We start from the raw sequence: 16,427 nt of genomic DNA, 5'->3' as shown, positions 1-16,427 counted from the left end.
AGTCATATTGAAAAGTACGACTTTTAAGCCATCTGGCCCCAAAATTGCAGCTAGGCATTCTGTTTTGGCGACTGTAACCTGGTTTAAGGGGCCATTTGATGCCTAGCTTATTCAGTGGTACTTCGGGTTACGTAGGTTCAGGTTACAGACTTGGCTAACCCAGAAATAGTACCTCGGGTTAAGAACTTTGCTTCAGGATGAGAACAGAAATCACGCAGTGGCGGCGTGGCAGTAGCGGGAGGCCCCATTAGCTAAAGTGGTGCTTCAGGTTAAGAACAGTTTCAGGTTAAGAACGGACCTCCAGAACGGATTAAGTACTTAACCCGAGGTGCCACTGTATATCTGAGTTTCTAATACTGTATGCACAGCAAACATCCCAAGTCCCGGGTCTGGGCAAACAAATGGGCACTCCTATGAGCAGGTCATCTTCTCACTGGTGCTGACTCCAGCATATCCTTGGAGATGGGAGTGACATCAGGACTGGCTTTGCATTGATCTTTAAGTTGCCTCTCCAGGTGGGAGGGGCTGTTCAATGACAAGAGGCAGCACCAGGGATGGCTTCATTGCAGGTCGTTTTGGGCTTGGGATATCTAGCGTCTTGGAGGAAGAAGGTTCTTCCGTCAGCCGGCTTGGGCCCAAACTCCCTCTCTCAGCCCACTGGGCTCCTCCTCAGGGTCAGTCACCGACTGAGGTCCCTATCTATCCTCCACAAGTTTGCTAGGAGCCTCACAGTGAGTCATCCAGCTCCAGCTCCCCAGTCTCTCCCCATTCGTCTTCCGCATCCGGCTGCCCTCTCCAAGGCTTCTTTTGCAGCGGACTCATGACAGGAGGGAACTGTGCTGGCAGTCCTTGAACCAGACAGATTCATGGAGGGCAAGTTTTGTGAACAGTTGTTAGCAGTGTCAGCTAATTAGAATCCCTGTGTTTATGAAACATACTTGTTTCATAAAAATTATATACTGCTTGATAGTTTAAAAACAGAATATTATGTGCACCTGTTAACAGTACCAGTTCTGCAGATTAAAGCCAGTTGACTAGGCATATGGGTGTGTGTGTAAGGTGATCTTGCAGCTGTGTGTAAAACCTTTAGCCTCCCAGATGTTTCTTGGGACTACATCTTCTATGGGCCTTTAACAGGAGATGCAACAACTGGAAACAAAACAGAAGCTTTTGCAGACACAAACAGTGTCAAATGTGGGATTGTGTATAAATTTTCCCGTGCCGTTGTGTGGTTAAGAGTGTTGGACTAGGAATTGGAAGAGACCAGGGTTCAAATTCCCACGCAGCCGTGAAGCTCACAGGGTGTGACCTTGGGCGCCAGTCACCCACTCCCAGCCTGTGCCCACTTCACAGGGTTGTTGTGAGGATAACTATGTACACCACCTTGAGCTCCTTGGAGAAAAAGGTAGGATGCAAGTGTGGTAAATAACCTAATAACTCATGAGCAGGTGTCGTCAGGAGCGTCCAGTGAAAAGGATGTCTGGATAGGCCCAAGGGCGTTTGAATTTACTTTTTTATTTTATTGTGTTTACACCCCACTTTTTTCTCCATGGAGCACAGGCTAGTATACATTGTCCCCCCGCTCCTCATTTAATTCCCACAACGACCCTGTGGGGTAGGCTAGGCTGAGAGGCATCAACTACCCCCTCTGCAAGGTCACACATAGTGAACTTCATGCCCTAGTGGGGATGAATATTGTAGCTGAATATTGGTGCTTTTAAGTTCAACCCAGGATCAAATAAGGTAACCAATGCAGGTGATACATGAGCTCTGTAAGATAATATGATAAATGATCAGGCGCGAAAGAGTTGAGTAACGCTTTGCCAGGCTGAAGCAGGCTGTCCAACCTGACAGTCGTTTCCTGTACAGTTTTTACAAAAAAAATGCTGTTTGCTTCTCGGGAGCATCAAACACAACCTTCCTCTTTTCTCTCTTGGGGTTCTTTATATTCTTTGCTTCTGTTTTTACGGGTTCTGACTCCAAACTCACCCTGTATTGTTCCCACTTCTTAAATAACTTGCTCACTTCTAGTTACACCTTCTCTAGCCCCCCCTTTTTTTTAAAAAAGGAAAAGAAAAACCCTTCCAGCCTCAGTTTTCCTCCAACACTTGCTAGCCAGACGGTCTAGCTGCATAATTTGAATAACAGCCGGCCTCACCCAGCTTACAGCAAGCAGGCTCTCTTTTCTGCCTAGTGAATTGTGCTGGGAAAAGGAAGGCCTGGGTTAACTTTTGTTGAAATAGGGGAGTATCTTCTTGGCAGGAGCTGAATGTCTCTGGCTGGGAACTGAACAAGACAGGGGACAATTGTTTGTGCTTGGTATCTTCCATCAGCCTCCTGCTGTCCCGCGAGGCCTTGGAAACTCACTGTGGGCTTTCGCTAACGCCACAATGCAAAGGGATTGAGTGTGTTTTTGTTTGTTGTGTGTTTTAGAAACTTGTCTCCTACCTATTCTCCCTCTCTGCCAACCCTCCCTGAAGAAGGGTGTGCTTGTGTGATTATAAGCGTTCAGGGATGATCGGGAGCAGAGGTGGCCCTGGTGAAACACAGAAATGATTGAAGAGCATTGGAGCGTCTTCTGTACAAGGAGAGGTGGTGCAGCAGCCTTTTGCCAACCTGGCAGCCTCCAGGTGTTTGGGGCTACAACTTCCACCACCCTCAGCAACATATGGCTTGTAGGCTGGGGTTGATGGGAACTGTAATGCAAAACACTTCGAGGGCAGCAAGTGTGGAGTTCTTTAGTTTAGGGGCAGGGAAATGATAAATTTGGGGTGGAGAAAAGGTGTCTAAACTCAGTGGTGTGGCGAGTGGAAGGCGACTCCGTTTCTCCTCTCACAGTAGCTGGCCACTTGTGAAAACTTATTGAGGAAAGGGGCACAGAGCAACCTACTTCTTCCCCTCCGCACACAATTGACTGATGGGGTCTCCTTGCCAAGCTATGTGTTTTTGGCGGTACGCCTGGATGCTGGTTTTAAACAAAGGATTAGGCAAATCCGTGGGGGATAGGCGTAATTTAACGGCTCCTGGCCACAGTAGCTAAATGGACCAATCCCCTGTTGACAGGAGCACTGCAGCTCTGATGGACCTGATGATAGGGATGAAGAAGCAGGGCAAGTCTGCTTCCCTACCTGTGAACATCCAGAGGTAGCTATGTGCGTACAAAACCTACAAAATTTAAAATAGGAAGTAGGACGTTAGAGCAATATTCATAGTGGAAAGAAACATAGGAAGCTGCCTATTGCAGCTGGTCCATGTAGCTCAATATGACACTGACTAGCAGAGGCTCTCTAGTGTTTCAGACGGGACTGTTTCCAGCCTCACCTGGAGATGCTGCCAGAGATCTCATCTGAGACCTTCTGCTGGTAAAGCAGATGCTCTACCGCTAACTTACGGTCTTGCCCCTGAAAATAAAGGTTCTAGAATAAAGCTGCTTCATTCAAAGTCAGACCACTGGTCCTCTAACTCAGCATTGTCTACCTTGACCGGCCGTGATTCTCCCTGGTTTCAGGTGGGGATCTTTCCTGGTGATGCTATTGAGGAATGAACCTGGGACCTTCTGCATGCAAAGCAGGTGCTCAACTACTGAGCCATGGTGCTTCCCCAAAGACATACTGAAATAAAACTATTTCAGACTGGTGCCTGAAACTTAGCAGGGCTGGTGGCTGCCTGGTTTCTGATGGGATTGAGTGCCGTGGAGTTGGGCTCTCTATGCTGCAGGCACGACTCCTTGATGGCATGAGGCATGCTTCTGGATCATGGAGGAACCACAAACAGTGCTCCTGCAGGTGTTCTCAGCTTGTGACACAATAAGGGTGAGGCAGTCCTTAAGGTGTATCCTTAAGGCAGAGGTTTTCAAACTTTTTGAGTCCATGGCTCCCTTTACCAACTTCATTTTTCTGTAGCATCCATGTGGGGTTCAGGAGCTCAGTTATGTCACCCCTTGCTTGCAGAGCTGGCAGCATCTTGCCCTTTTTCAAACACCCTCGCTTGTGGAGTGTCCCTCTTCCTCCTCTCCTCTCCTCTCCTCTCCTCTCCATTCTCCTTGGGAGTCCTTTGGGCAGCCACTGCTGCTGCCCCTGGTCTCTGAGCTGCCCCACCCCACCCCAAAGAGGTGCCTCCTCACACTGCCCCACAGGGGCCTGGGACTTGTCTGTCATTCCCAGCAGCAAGGGCTGGAGGATTGGCTGGCTGGGATCCCCTCACCTGCTTGCTTGCTTGCTCTGAGGCCGCCTCAGCTCCTGGCAACCAGCACCACCTGACCAGCCCCAGAGGCACCATTTGCCTGGGGAGCTTGTAGCCAGGGCTGTTGCACAAACAGCCACACAAGTCTTTGGGAGGCAGAGACACAAGAGGACATCAGAGGAGGGAGGGAAGGAAAGAAGAACAGAGGCCAGTGTTGCCCGTGGCTCCCCTGACCATCATTCAAGGCACTCCAAGGTGCCACGGCACACTGGTTGAAAACCCCTGCCTTAAGGTGTATCCAAAGCTGCTCAGGGAGTTTGTACACTTGTACAAGAACCTTGAATATGGGTGAGAAGCCACTGCAGATCTTTCAACTCTGACTAGTTGGGCACTGTTGGTAGCAGGTACTTTCAGCGTCGCATCTGTTGCTGTGCCTTTGTTGGCATGTGGCCCTTGGAAGGTTGCCAGCTGGGGAATGCGGCCCTCTGGCTGAAGATGTTTACACATCCCTGCCATTACATGCCAAGTCTGGGTGATATCCAGAGTTAGTCATACTCAAACCTGTTGAAATTTATGGCCACAGCAACATTAGGAATTGGTGTAAAAGGTGCCTTAAAAAAAAGGTAAAGGGACCCCTGACCGTTAGGTCCAATCGCTGGCGACTGGGGTTGCAGTGCTCATCTCGCTTTACAGGCTGAGGGAGCCAGCGTTTGTCCGCAGACAGCTTCTGGGTCATGTGGCCAGCATGACTAAGCCGCTTCTGGCGAACCAGAGCAGCGCACGGAAACGCCGAACAAGATTGCAATAAGACAAGCAGGTGTGTGAACAGATGCGAGTGATAGCCACTGTTGTGGCTGCCTCTTCTGTTCCCTGGTTCGAGGCTGTGATTTACCTGGGCAAAAGAATTCTGCCTTGGTCAGACCCCACGTGGAGTCTTGGGTACCACAGTTCAAGATATTGAAAGCTGGAACACGTGCAGAGGAGGGTGACAAAGACGATCAAGTGTTTGGAAACCAAGCCTTATGAGGAATGGTTGAGGGAACCGGGCATGTTTAGCCTGGAGAAGGCAATGGGGTGATATAATAGCCATCTTAAAATATCTCAAGGGCTGTCACATGGAAAATGGAGCAAGATTGTTTTCTGCTGCTCCAGAGGGTAGGGCCCGAACTAATTCGTAGATTCAAATGACAAAGATTCCATTTGAACATTAGGAAGAACTTTCTGATGGCTAGAGCTGTTTCACAGTGCAAAGGATACCCTTGGAAGGTAGTGGACTCTCCTTTGTTGGAGGTTTTTAAACAGGCTGGGTGGCCATCTGTCAGGGATTCTTTAGCTGCGACTCCTGCTTTGCAGGGGGTTGGACTAGAATGACCCTTGCAATCCCTTCCAGTACTACAGTTCTGCGAAAAGTGCACGCGCAAAAGTCCAACCGGGAGTAGCAATGGTTGCAGCAAACTGTGTCGTCTTTGCCGATTGAGAGTTCACTTGCATATGTGGGATACCTGCCCTGTGGGTAAGGTACACACTGTCTGCCTGCCATGGCAGGGAGGAAGAGTCTTGGAGCAAGTCACAACGCTCTCATATGGCATAGGTGGAGAGCCAGTGTGGTGTAGTGGTTAAGAGCGGTAGTCTTGTAATCTGGGGAACCGGGTTCGCGTCTCCGCTCCTCCACATGCAGCTGCTGCGTGACCTTGGGCCAGTCACACTTCTTTGAAGTCTCTCAGCCACACTCACCTCACAGAGTGTTTGTTGTAGGGGAGGAAGGGAAAGGAGATTGTTAGCCGCTTTGAGACTCCTAAAGGGGAGCGAAAGGCGGGATATCAAATCCAAACTCTTCTTCTTCTACTACTTCATTTGGGTGTGATTGTGGAGACTGTGGTACAAAGTGGGAGGGCTGCCAGACTTTGCAATGTGGCTGCCCCCTTCCCTTACTAAACAGTGGGGCCGGGTGCTCTGTTCTGGCACCCCCAGCTTTTAGACTGGAGTTGCTGATGAGTGTCTTACGCCTGGAGTCACCCAGCAAGCATTGTAGGGAGAGAAGCATTTGCAACGTGCTCAATTCCTGGTCTGGAGCCAGGTGGCTTGGTGCTAAGTGTTCTCTTTCCTCTGGTGTCCATCACCAGAGTTCCTCCTTGTGCGCTCTGTGTGTGGCATTAGGGAGAAAGCAAGAGCATACAGGACATCACTCTGTGTGGGCTTTTTATATATTGGTACTATGAATGCTGTATTGCAATTGGGTCTTGAATTGCACCATAGCCTATTGTGCATTCGGAGGTGTGCGCAGGGTCATCCCTGGGTCAGGGTCCTTACATCATTGTGGGGGTGGCTATTCTTATCCCCTCCCCTGAAGCCAGGGGGAAATACATGTCTTACGTTCAGGGGTGTATCTAAGGGTTGGTTAGGTTGGACCTGCCAGTGGCTCAGGCGCAGGGGTTTGTGAAAAAATTATGCCTCACCACTTTGGCTCAAGCGTGCCTAGGAGCCTGCCCGTGTGCTCCCTGGGCTGCTCCTCGGCTGTTCTGGGTAGCTGGGAAGGGACACAGTCTCCTTTGGGTGCCTTGGTAGAGGAATCTGGTCACAAGTGATGGGGGGGCAGGGCTGATACAGCTCCTTGCCAAGGGTGCAAGGGAGCCTCGGTAAGCCTCTACTTGTGTCATGTCCTGGTTTCTTGTAAAGATACCCTATGATGATGTTGAGGGTATAGTGTAGCAGCCTTCATCAACCTGGCGCCCTCCAGATGTTTTGGACTACATGCTAGCTGGGTATGATGAGAGATCTAGTCCAAAACATCTGGAGGGTGCCAGGTTGGTGTAACGTCAGCTACAGCATAAATTTGATGTCCCATCGTATCCATGACTCCACACTATTTTAGGCACCCCACAGGTGGATCTTTGGTAGAATGTCTGCACCTGTGGAATGTCCTGCTGGCATACCTGGGCAGTCCCACTGGTGCATCTGTCATGGTGGCAGCAGGCCTGGTATTCCATCAGTGTAGCATCCACCAGATCTTATAGCCCTTCATCCAGCATCTGCTAGTGTGGCGTATCAAGTGTTTTTTCCCCCTCCCCTAATCAAATAGCCCTGTTCAAATACTTATGGTTCTTTTGAAAAGTTTTTTTTAAAGAATACAATGATTTTATATGGTGGATAAATTAATGCGGCATACTTTCTGAGTTTGATTGTTTGTATTAAACATAAGCCCAGTGAATAAGCCAAAATGCAACAGTTTCTGATTCTGGCAAGTTTTTTATTCAAAATTTTCCAGGAAACCCCACAATGCTAGGGAAGGTAGTATTTCTGATGCACAGCTTCTCCTTCCTGATATAGGATTACTCTGTAAATCAGTTAAAACACTATTGCAGCATAAGCACCATTGATTTCTCTAGCACTTCCTCACAGACAAGGATGCATGGCAACCTTGTTTGATACTGTCCAGATGTTTTCGACTCCCAGCAGTCCCAGCAGCAAGCATGGGCGGTGGCTAAGGATGATGGGAATTGCAGTCCAGCAACACCTGGAGGGCACCACTTTGACTACCTTAAACTACCAGTGAGAGTGAACTTAGAAAATCCAGCTCCTATCTGTGCCCCCTGATGCAAATCAGAACAAAATTTGGGAGGGGAAGCATGGCAAGACTTTGCAGCAATTTGGAATGGCTCTGAAGGGCCTGAATTCTGCACCATAAGCGAAAGAAAAGGAGACAGGAAAATAAATAAGGGGGAGTGGGAAGCAGGGTGTCTACAGTAAGGCAGTCCCCCCACCCTTTAATCCTTTGGAGTTTGCTGAGCTGGTGGTCCGAAAGGAGTGAAGGAACACACAGGATTGTTCCAGCTTCGCACTGAGCTGAACCTGTTGTTTGCAAGCACCAGCCTCTGTTTGTTTGTTTGTTTGTTTAAACCATTTTTACCCTGCTCTTTAGCCAAAAAGGCTCCCAGAGTGGCTCACATACAATCAATTAAAAACAAGACAGTTCTTGCCCACCGGCTTACAATCTACAAGGCACAACACCCGAAGGGAAAGGGACACAGAGGGAAGAGAGGAAAAAATAAGCAAACTCGGGCACCAGTTCTTAAACAGCAGTTCTTATCATGATGAGCTGACGTAGAAACAGTTCCGCGATTGGAAGGAAATGATGCTGAACTTAGTGTGGACACCTGATCCAAAAGTATCCCTAAACTGTGTCCCCTACTCCTTCAGAGGGAGTTTAACCCCATCAAGAGCAGGCAAGCTCCCATCCTTCTGGAACAACTGTCTCTGTCTGAGTTAGGGTTGTCTTCCCTTCTAGTTTTTATCGGTCAAGTGGGGCAAGGGTCCAGAGTGCAGGTGGTTGCCCTGACTGATTACAAGCACCATGTCCACATCCTCAAGCCTTACAAACTGAAACTCATCCAGCATAACAGGACTAGACAATGTTCTAGACTCCTCAAGATTCATTTGCTGTAACAGTGGAGTCATGGTCCTTAGAGGATGCAAACGAATTTATTTTCAAAATGATTTGCAAACAAAGTCACAGTGAGCTACCATTGGTTCTGCCACCCTCTTTGAGCCGGAATGTCAAAGGCCCCACACTACCCGCAAAAGCTCTGCTGGATGGCACAATGAGAATGCAAAGGAGACAGCAACGTATACCTTCTTTTCTGGCTTTCACCAGTATTGGCTTACCTTCGACTGGAGTTTTCCTTCATTTGCATTCAAGTCATCTCCTAGCTTTGTTTCCTCGCCCTAAGCTCTGGAATATACTAGGGAACCAAACAGGCTCCATGAAGTGGGAGAGGGTCATCGGCCCAAGCCACTTGGATCTTCCAGAGATTGGCCAGAGCACCAATCATATCTGCCAGAAATCCCCTAGAGCCATCTGGAATCCATTGGATCCATCAACCTCAAGGGATGGACCATCCTAATAAAGTCCCTGACCAGATATTGAAAGCCTAAATCTCAGCAGGAAGTGATCTGACCATGACAAGTGACGGGTGTCAATATCCCCTAGTTTCAGATCACCCTCTTCCTGCCCAGTTGAGAAAACAAGGTCCAGAGCGTGGCCTGCCACGTGTGTTCGGCTGGTGACGGGTTGGCACAGCCCCATGGTCGTCATGGCAGCCATGAAGTCCTGAACTACCCCAGAGCCAGTTGCCTTGGCATGGATGTTGATGTGCCCCCCAAACCAGCAGTCTGGGAGTCTGCAACACCCCCTCTGAGACCAGTTCTGTCAGTTCAGGCAGGGTGATTTATGGACAGCGAGGCAGGTTGTAAACTAGCAAAGTTACAGAACAGAAGGACATGTTCTATGCCTCCTGGTTCTTACAGAGGCCCTATTCTTAAGGAAAGAGGGATGCCCCGCATACCTGCCCCAAAGTATTTGGGGTAGAAAAACATTAAATCTGACCAGAATAAAGGCTCTTCAACATTCAACAACATGCAGATTCCTAAGGTATGCAGCTAAATGGAATGGATCATCAGAAGAGATGTCCAAGGAGTGAGGTGAGCAGGTTGTCCCCGAACAAGACCTGTATTGTCTAATCCTCTTTTTAAAGCATCCGAATCAGTGCCCATCACTTCCTCTCTTGTGGGAGTGAATTCCATAGCTGAACTATGCGCTGTGTCATTCTCCAATGAAGGACTATGGTGCTGTAAGCAAGACTAAGAACCTAAAACCTTTCAGAATCTTCAGTGTAGTTTGGCTATCCTGTAATAGTCAATATCGACCCCCTGGGGTCGATGGGATTGTGCAGGGGGTGGATAAAGACCTATGGGTCAACAAGGGCCTATAAGGTTTTGTTTGGAAAATTTTAATTAGGAATTAAGAGCTTCTGAAATAAGGGGTGTGGGCACTGTCAGAGTGATATTGTTATTATTTTTACTTCCTTTACTTCCCTATTTTTTTACTTTTCATTATTCCTAGTATGATAGTGATCTATGATTTGTAAATATTGATGTAAACATTGATATTTCTTGTTTTATTTTGTTTACATCCCTAAGAATGGATGTAAGTTGATGGGCTGGAGTTGATGGTAACTTTGTAAGCTCATCAAGGAGTCAATGAACTCAGGGGTCTGGGAAAACCAATTTAGTTGAAAGACCTATCTGCTTGCCTGGGTATCTGTGGGATGTTAGCTGCAATTTTGGAACCGGCGGGAGGCTGTATGTGTATTTTTATCATTGAAATTTTAGCGCCGTGGTCTTTCTCTGTTGCCTGCTCTTAATTCTCCAGAATTGATGATGTTGTTACTCCCCCCTGAGATTATGTGATGAACGGAGTGCTAAAAATATACTTAATAAATAGATTCCCCTGGGATCTTTGGGTGGTGGAGGAAGCTACATGTTGGAAGATACAGGGCAGATAAAAGAAAGGGCTTCTTCATGTAGCACATAGTGAAACTATGGAACTCGCTTCCACAGGAGCCAGCAATGGCCACCAACTTGGATGTCTTTAAAAGAGGATAAGAGCAATTCATGGGTCATCAATGGTTACTAGCCAAGATAGCTATGCTCTGCCTCCACGGTCAGAGGCAATAATGCTTCTGAATGCCAGTAGCTGGAAACCACAGGAGGGGATAATACTCTTGTGCTTGAATCCTGCTTGCAGGTTTCCCTTTGGGGCAGCTGGTTGGCCATTGTGAGAACAGGCTGTTGGCCTGATCCAGCAGGCTTTACTAACGTGGAGTCATAGAGGCTTAACTGTTTCGAAACAGATTTGGATTTCTAGCGTAGATGTGCCTTTGCTCAAGCAGTCAAGATAGCCTTCCTCTTGTGGAACAGGGATGGCGAAACTGTGGCCTGCCAGCTGTTTCTGGACTGTTGCTCCCAGCATCCCTGACCACTAATTGTGCTGGTCAGAGTTAATGGGAGGAGGAGTCCCACAGCACGTGGAGGGACAAACATTTCCCATCCTTGTAAAGGAGCAGTCTTCCCTAGCCTGATGCCTTCCAGCTGTATTACAGGTCTGGACATGCTTGTTGTGCGGATGATGGGACCATAGGTTGAGCCTAGTGGATCAGGCCAATGGCCCATCTAGTTCCTCTTCTCACAGTGACCAGCCAGGTGCCCCAAAGTGAACCCAGAAAGCAACTGTGGTTTCCAGCAACTGGTATTTATAAATTTTCACCAAGTCAAATTTTAAAGAATAAAACAAGGATGAAGTGATTGACAGCAATGTTTTTCTTCCTCACGCCTTCTCTATACGCAGCTGGGGGTGTGGAGTTTTATAAGTTGTGTGTCTTTGTTTCTTTTTTAAAAATAATTTTTATTAAAGATTTTCTTAGTTTACGAAAGTACATGCATTGTCTCTTTTTTCAGGTTGTGTTTCTTTGTTTCTCAATTTGTTCCTTTTACATGGTTTTGTATGTATTGTGGTATTTTATGAATTATGCCTTGCAGTTATTCTATTGTTCAATTATTTTTCATAATTGTTAAGAGTGAATTTCTGTTTAATGATCATTTGCTGATGTTTCCAGAGTTAATTTTACTCTGTGCTGTTACATGCTAATAGATTATTGAATATTACTTTATTTGATATAAGTCGTTCCATTTTAAAATTATGCTTTATTATGACTTTTTGTGTTGAATCAGATTATTATAAGCTGTGTGTTCTTTGTTGTATATTTTGTTGCTGTCAACCAGCTTGTGTATAGCAATATAGAAAGGCAGTATGCAAATTAAGAGTGAAAAAATGAAATCAAATGTAAAAACTGAATAGGAAAATGGGTACCATCTCCAGGAATGGCTCAGCTGCTAGCACCAATAATATGAATGGGAACCTTGCAAAATCCTGTCTTTGGCTAGCTCCACTTAATTTCACTGTAGCTTGTGCACAAGGAGTGTGGCACCCCAAAAATGCCCTTTCCGTTGACATGTTTTTTGTTGCTTTGTTCTGTTCTCCCGTAAGGTCTTCTGGCACACTAGAAAGCTTCCAATGTGCCGAGAGATGTTGCCTCCACATGTGTGTGCTCTGTTATTTCTTAAGGAAAGTTTTGTGTAGTTTTATTTTTTTTAACCTGCCTCTCCTTGTCTTTCAGATTGACCCAAAGGTTGCATTTCCCCGCAGAGCACAGCCCAAGGTAGGTACCTGTTTACAACTTTTGAGAGTGACCCCCCCAACCAATCATACAGGTGCTTTGGGGTCATCAAGCTTTGGAATCGCTTCCTTGGCCACCGGGCAGATGCTGGGTGCTGGAGCTCTTTCTCCTGGGTTGATGTACAGATGAGCCCTGGATCTTTCCAGCTCCTTGCAGCTGAAACCTCAATGTTTTTAGAGCCTGCTGGTTATCGGGTTTATGCCTGTTGTTTCAACCACCGGTGGTGTTCCCTGATGATGGAACAGTGATGGAAACTGCTCAAGAAGCACCTTTCAAAGCGGGACTCCTCACCTGGGTCTACTTTGCAGTGTTCCCGTCTGTCAAATGTGCCTTTCTTTTGAGTGTCCACACCTCATTTTTTAAACTTCCCCGTGGCTCCAGTTTGTGTTGGTCTTGCTTCTTTTGGGGATTAAGATGTCCACTTGCACGCACTAGAAGCTTGGCTGCCCTCTTCTTAAGTAAAACCTTTGTCCTTGGCTCCTGCTGGAAGGAAACAGTTTTATAAGTGACCCTAAGAGAAGCTTAGAGGCAACTGCTTGAACTGTGACCCGCTGCAAGCTTGAATGGTCTATATTTTCCTTTTTACTAGAAACCAAAGGTTTAACCCAGGGGTCGGCAACCTAAGGCCCATAAGCCACAAGCGGCCCACGGGGGTCGTTTAACCGGCCCCCAAGCCGCCCCTGAACCAAGCCGCCTGCTTGGCGAGTCCCCGCGTGCTGTCCTAAACCAGCGCAGTCCAGGGACTCGCTTCCACAGCACTGAAAATTGCGTCTGTGCACGCGCAGACGCCGGAAGTCATGGGTGCACATGCATGAGCATGCACGATCTGGCCCACAGAGGGATCTCCACTGGAGTGAACCAGCCCAGGCGAGGTAAACATTGCTGACCCCTGGTTTAACCATTTGGATGCAAAACGGTGGCTTCAGCAGGGGTGTGGGGTGTCAAACAGCCCCGTACAGCAACCTGTGATTCATGTACTGGGCTGACCTGAATGAGTTCAGGAACCTGTGGCCCTCCAGAGAGCGAGCCTCATTTAGCAATACATTGGCTTGCACGGTGGTTTGCGAAAGTTCAAAGGGACAGGTCCTTGCTCCAGGGGACTAATCATCTAAAATTTGACATTGGGGGAGGGGAGGGAGAACTGAGGCAGGAGCGAAACGAGGAAAGAATATGCAGTTAGCTTGAGTTTTATTTTGTTGGGTTCTCACTTCTCTTTCCCTTGCTACAGACGCTTTACCTGCTGACATCTCTTCTTCTACCCAACTCTCAAAACACCCAGTTTTCATGCTGCTCTTAACTGCTTTTAGTCAAAATGTTAAAATATTGCATTTAAAGCTTGTGAGCTGCCCAGACAACATACGCCGTTGGGTGGCCACAGAAATGTAGGAAGTAAAATAAAGGCACCTTTTCTGCCCTTTGCCCTTGGGCTTGATGCGCAAATGAAGAGGGTTGGGTGGATGGGGGAACCCAAGGAGAGGGAACGTGATGTGTGCCGGCCAGCAAAGCGGGGATCAGGGCAGCGAGTGCTCAGGTATCCCAAGTAACCAGCACCATGAGCACATGGTTGGAATTGGGTTAATTCCATTAAGCAGTTTTGGTGACAGAAGGCGCTTTGCTGTTTGGGCGGGCTGTTCTCTAAGGCTTGGAATTGCTGCGGATTAGCTCTGTGCACTCCTTGGGGTAATTAGGAGCATGTGTTTCTTGCGAGCGGGGATACAGCCATCCCGGGGGGGTGGGGTGGGGAGGGCAGCAGTGTGAAGAGAGAGCCTATTTGAAAAGAGCATCCCGGGCCCCTTCTGAGATCAGGGAGTTCTGCAGGGCTGAAGGGACCAGGAAGATGTACAGAGAAGTCTCTTTCCACAAATGCACTTGCCCTTTCTGAGCGTCTCAGAGTGAATGTTCTGTCAGCCATGCTTGGAGTGTGTGTCTGCCTGTCTCTCTTGCGGTGACTTACCAGCACTCCTGCATCAGATGCAGGGCCTTGTTGTGAGTCTCAGGTGGAAGGGAGAAAACACACACACACACACACACACACACACACACACACACACACCGCCACAGTCCAGCAGTTCTCCTATGCAAGTCCTGCTGAAGTGAATGGGATGAGCTGTTCAAAACCACCCTGTTTAAAAGCTGTTGAAAAAATAATTTAATGGGTAGGCAAAGAAAGCAAAGCAGCGGGGGAATAAGTAGTTTGCAAGCAGACATTTCATGCAGGGCGTGTCACAGTGAAAATTCTGGGTGAAGCGAAGCAGAATTCTGCAAATTGTATAAATTATGCAGATTAAGTTTCTAGGCTGCATAGCTCCCTGCAATGCAGAAATCTTAACTAAAGCTAAGTTATTCTGCATAATTATTGGGAGGGGCAAAGAGATAAGCAGAGGTCACCAAAGCACTACCTGTAACTGCTGTAAAGGTTGTTCATCACATCCAGCACTTGGCAGCAAACCATCGGAACCTTGAGGACTGGAACTTGGCTTCTTGATTTTTTTTTTAAGGGAAAAAGAATATTTGGTGATGTTCTTTTGTCAGGAAGCAGGATTCTTAATATGCATGGGATAGTGGCTCATGGAAATGTCTTCCTTTAAATTTGCACATAAATCACGGGATGGTGATAGACAGCATATTTTCTTTAGCTGGCAAAGTGAAATGAAGTTTTTGCAGTTTTGAAGGAGTGGCCCTTTTTGCTGTCCTACTGCCTTCTTGTCCTTCTGTCTTCTAGATGGTGACACGGACCAAGAAGATATTTGTGGGCGGCCTCTCTGTGAACACCACCGTGGAGGATGTGAAACAGTATTTTGAACAGTTTGGGAAGGTAAGTGCTTTGGGTCCAGTTAAGCAGCCAACTGCATCCCTCCTCCGGGTATATCCAAACTGCAGCCATAACCTGGTTAGCAATCTGGGAAATGTAGTTCAGTCAGTGGAGGTGGGAGGTGTTAGGAAGCAGAATTTTCAGTACTCTCACCAAACTTGCAATTCCCAGGATACTTTGTAGGGAAGCTGTGATTGTATAAAACCAATATTACACCTTTTGGGGTTTGCTGAAAGAAAGGATTAGGAAATGCAATGTTTTCCTTGCTAAGACATCCACAGATAGCTTGGTGTTCTGTCAGCTGACCTGGGAAAAAGCTGCCTGGCCTGTTCTTCTGCCTTTAAGACCAGTCTAAAGTGCAGAAGTCAGCAGGTGATCAGTGGTACCACTTCCTGCTAATCACCAGAGCTGCTAAAGGCAGAGCTACAAGGACTGCTTGTAAAGTTGGCGATTCCAGCTTCACGGGAGGTGTTTTGCCTTTGGGCGCCTCCCAAATTCGCAGAACGTGAAGTAGCCTAACAAGTCATTGCTCCCTCTCCAACCCAGATTCTCCTGAGATGAGGCTGAGGACTAGTGGCATGGCCAGTTCATAGTTCTAGGTGATTTGTATTTTCATTAGAGCCCTAAACCATGTGATCTTCAACTAAGTTTGAAGTTCTGGCCCTAAGAGTCATCCACTCCTAAGCCTTATAGTTGACTGAACCCCTTCCACACTCTTCAAATAGTCTCTCTCTCTCTCTCTCTCTCTCTCTCTCTCTCTCTCTCTCTCTCTCTGCCCTTCCCCAAACAATTAAGTCATTTTGGTGCCTGAGATGGAAAGTGGCCCTCCCTGTTACTTGATGATGATAATAAATTCAGCTTATTGGTTACTAGACACATAAGGATTCTCCAAACAACTCAGAAAATGTTAAAAGCATAAAGCATGACATGAAATCAGAAAAAAGAACAATGCATTCAAGAAAAGCCGTACAGTAATCCAGCTGAACAGCACCAGAATCATTCCATCAGTAGGGAGCAAAGTCATGATAATCCTCCCAGTGCTTGAGAGAAGTTGTAAGTTTTTAACCTGGTGCTGAAAGGCTGTTAATTATGAGACCCCAGTGCAGGGCTCAATCATCCAAGAAGCTCTTCCGTGAGCTTGCACAGATCCCCCGGTGAATTAAGTTCCAGGGATCAGACCTGTTCGCCTCCCACACTACCACCATAGTCTGATACCTGTGGTGGTCATCTTCCCTTTCTGAGCGTCTCCTGCCTCCTTTTCTTTCAGGGACCTGTGATGCCACCTTATCCAGATTTCAGTTTCATCTAAGTTGCTCCCTAATTCTTGGTGCCTTTTTTAAAGTTCTTAGTCTTCAGCAACT

At 47.3% G+C, this 16,427-nt stretch overlaps 1 protein-coding gene across 5 annotated transcripts in view; it reads left to right on the top strand.

The window, feature by feature from the left end:
• MSI1 (musashi RNA binding protein 1) overlaps positions 1–16,427 on the top strand; it is a 55,317-nt gene that overhangs the window by 11,642 nt on the left and 27,248 nt on the right. For all 5 annotated transcript variants that reach the window (XM_083590472.1, XM_083590474.1, XM_083590471.1 and 2 more), the window contains exons 5-6: positions 12,195–12,236; positions 14,977–15,069. In XM_083590472.1, coding sequence (XP_083446598.1) covers positions 12,195–12,236; positions 14,977–15,069 — 135 coding nt within the window. The remainder of the gene's footprint in view (positions 1–12,194; positions 12,237–14,976; positions 15,070–16,427) is intronic.

Source organism: Podarcis filfolensis (assembly GCF_964270895.1).
Source record: "Podarcis filfolensis genome assembly, chromosome: 16".
Taxonomy (NCBI): Eukaryota; Metazoa; Chordata; class Lepidosauria; order Squamata; family Lacertidae; genus Podarcis; species Podarcis filfolensis.
The sequence above is the reverse complement of the archived record's forward strand: the minus strand, read 5'-3'. Positions and strand labels throughout refer to the sequence as shown.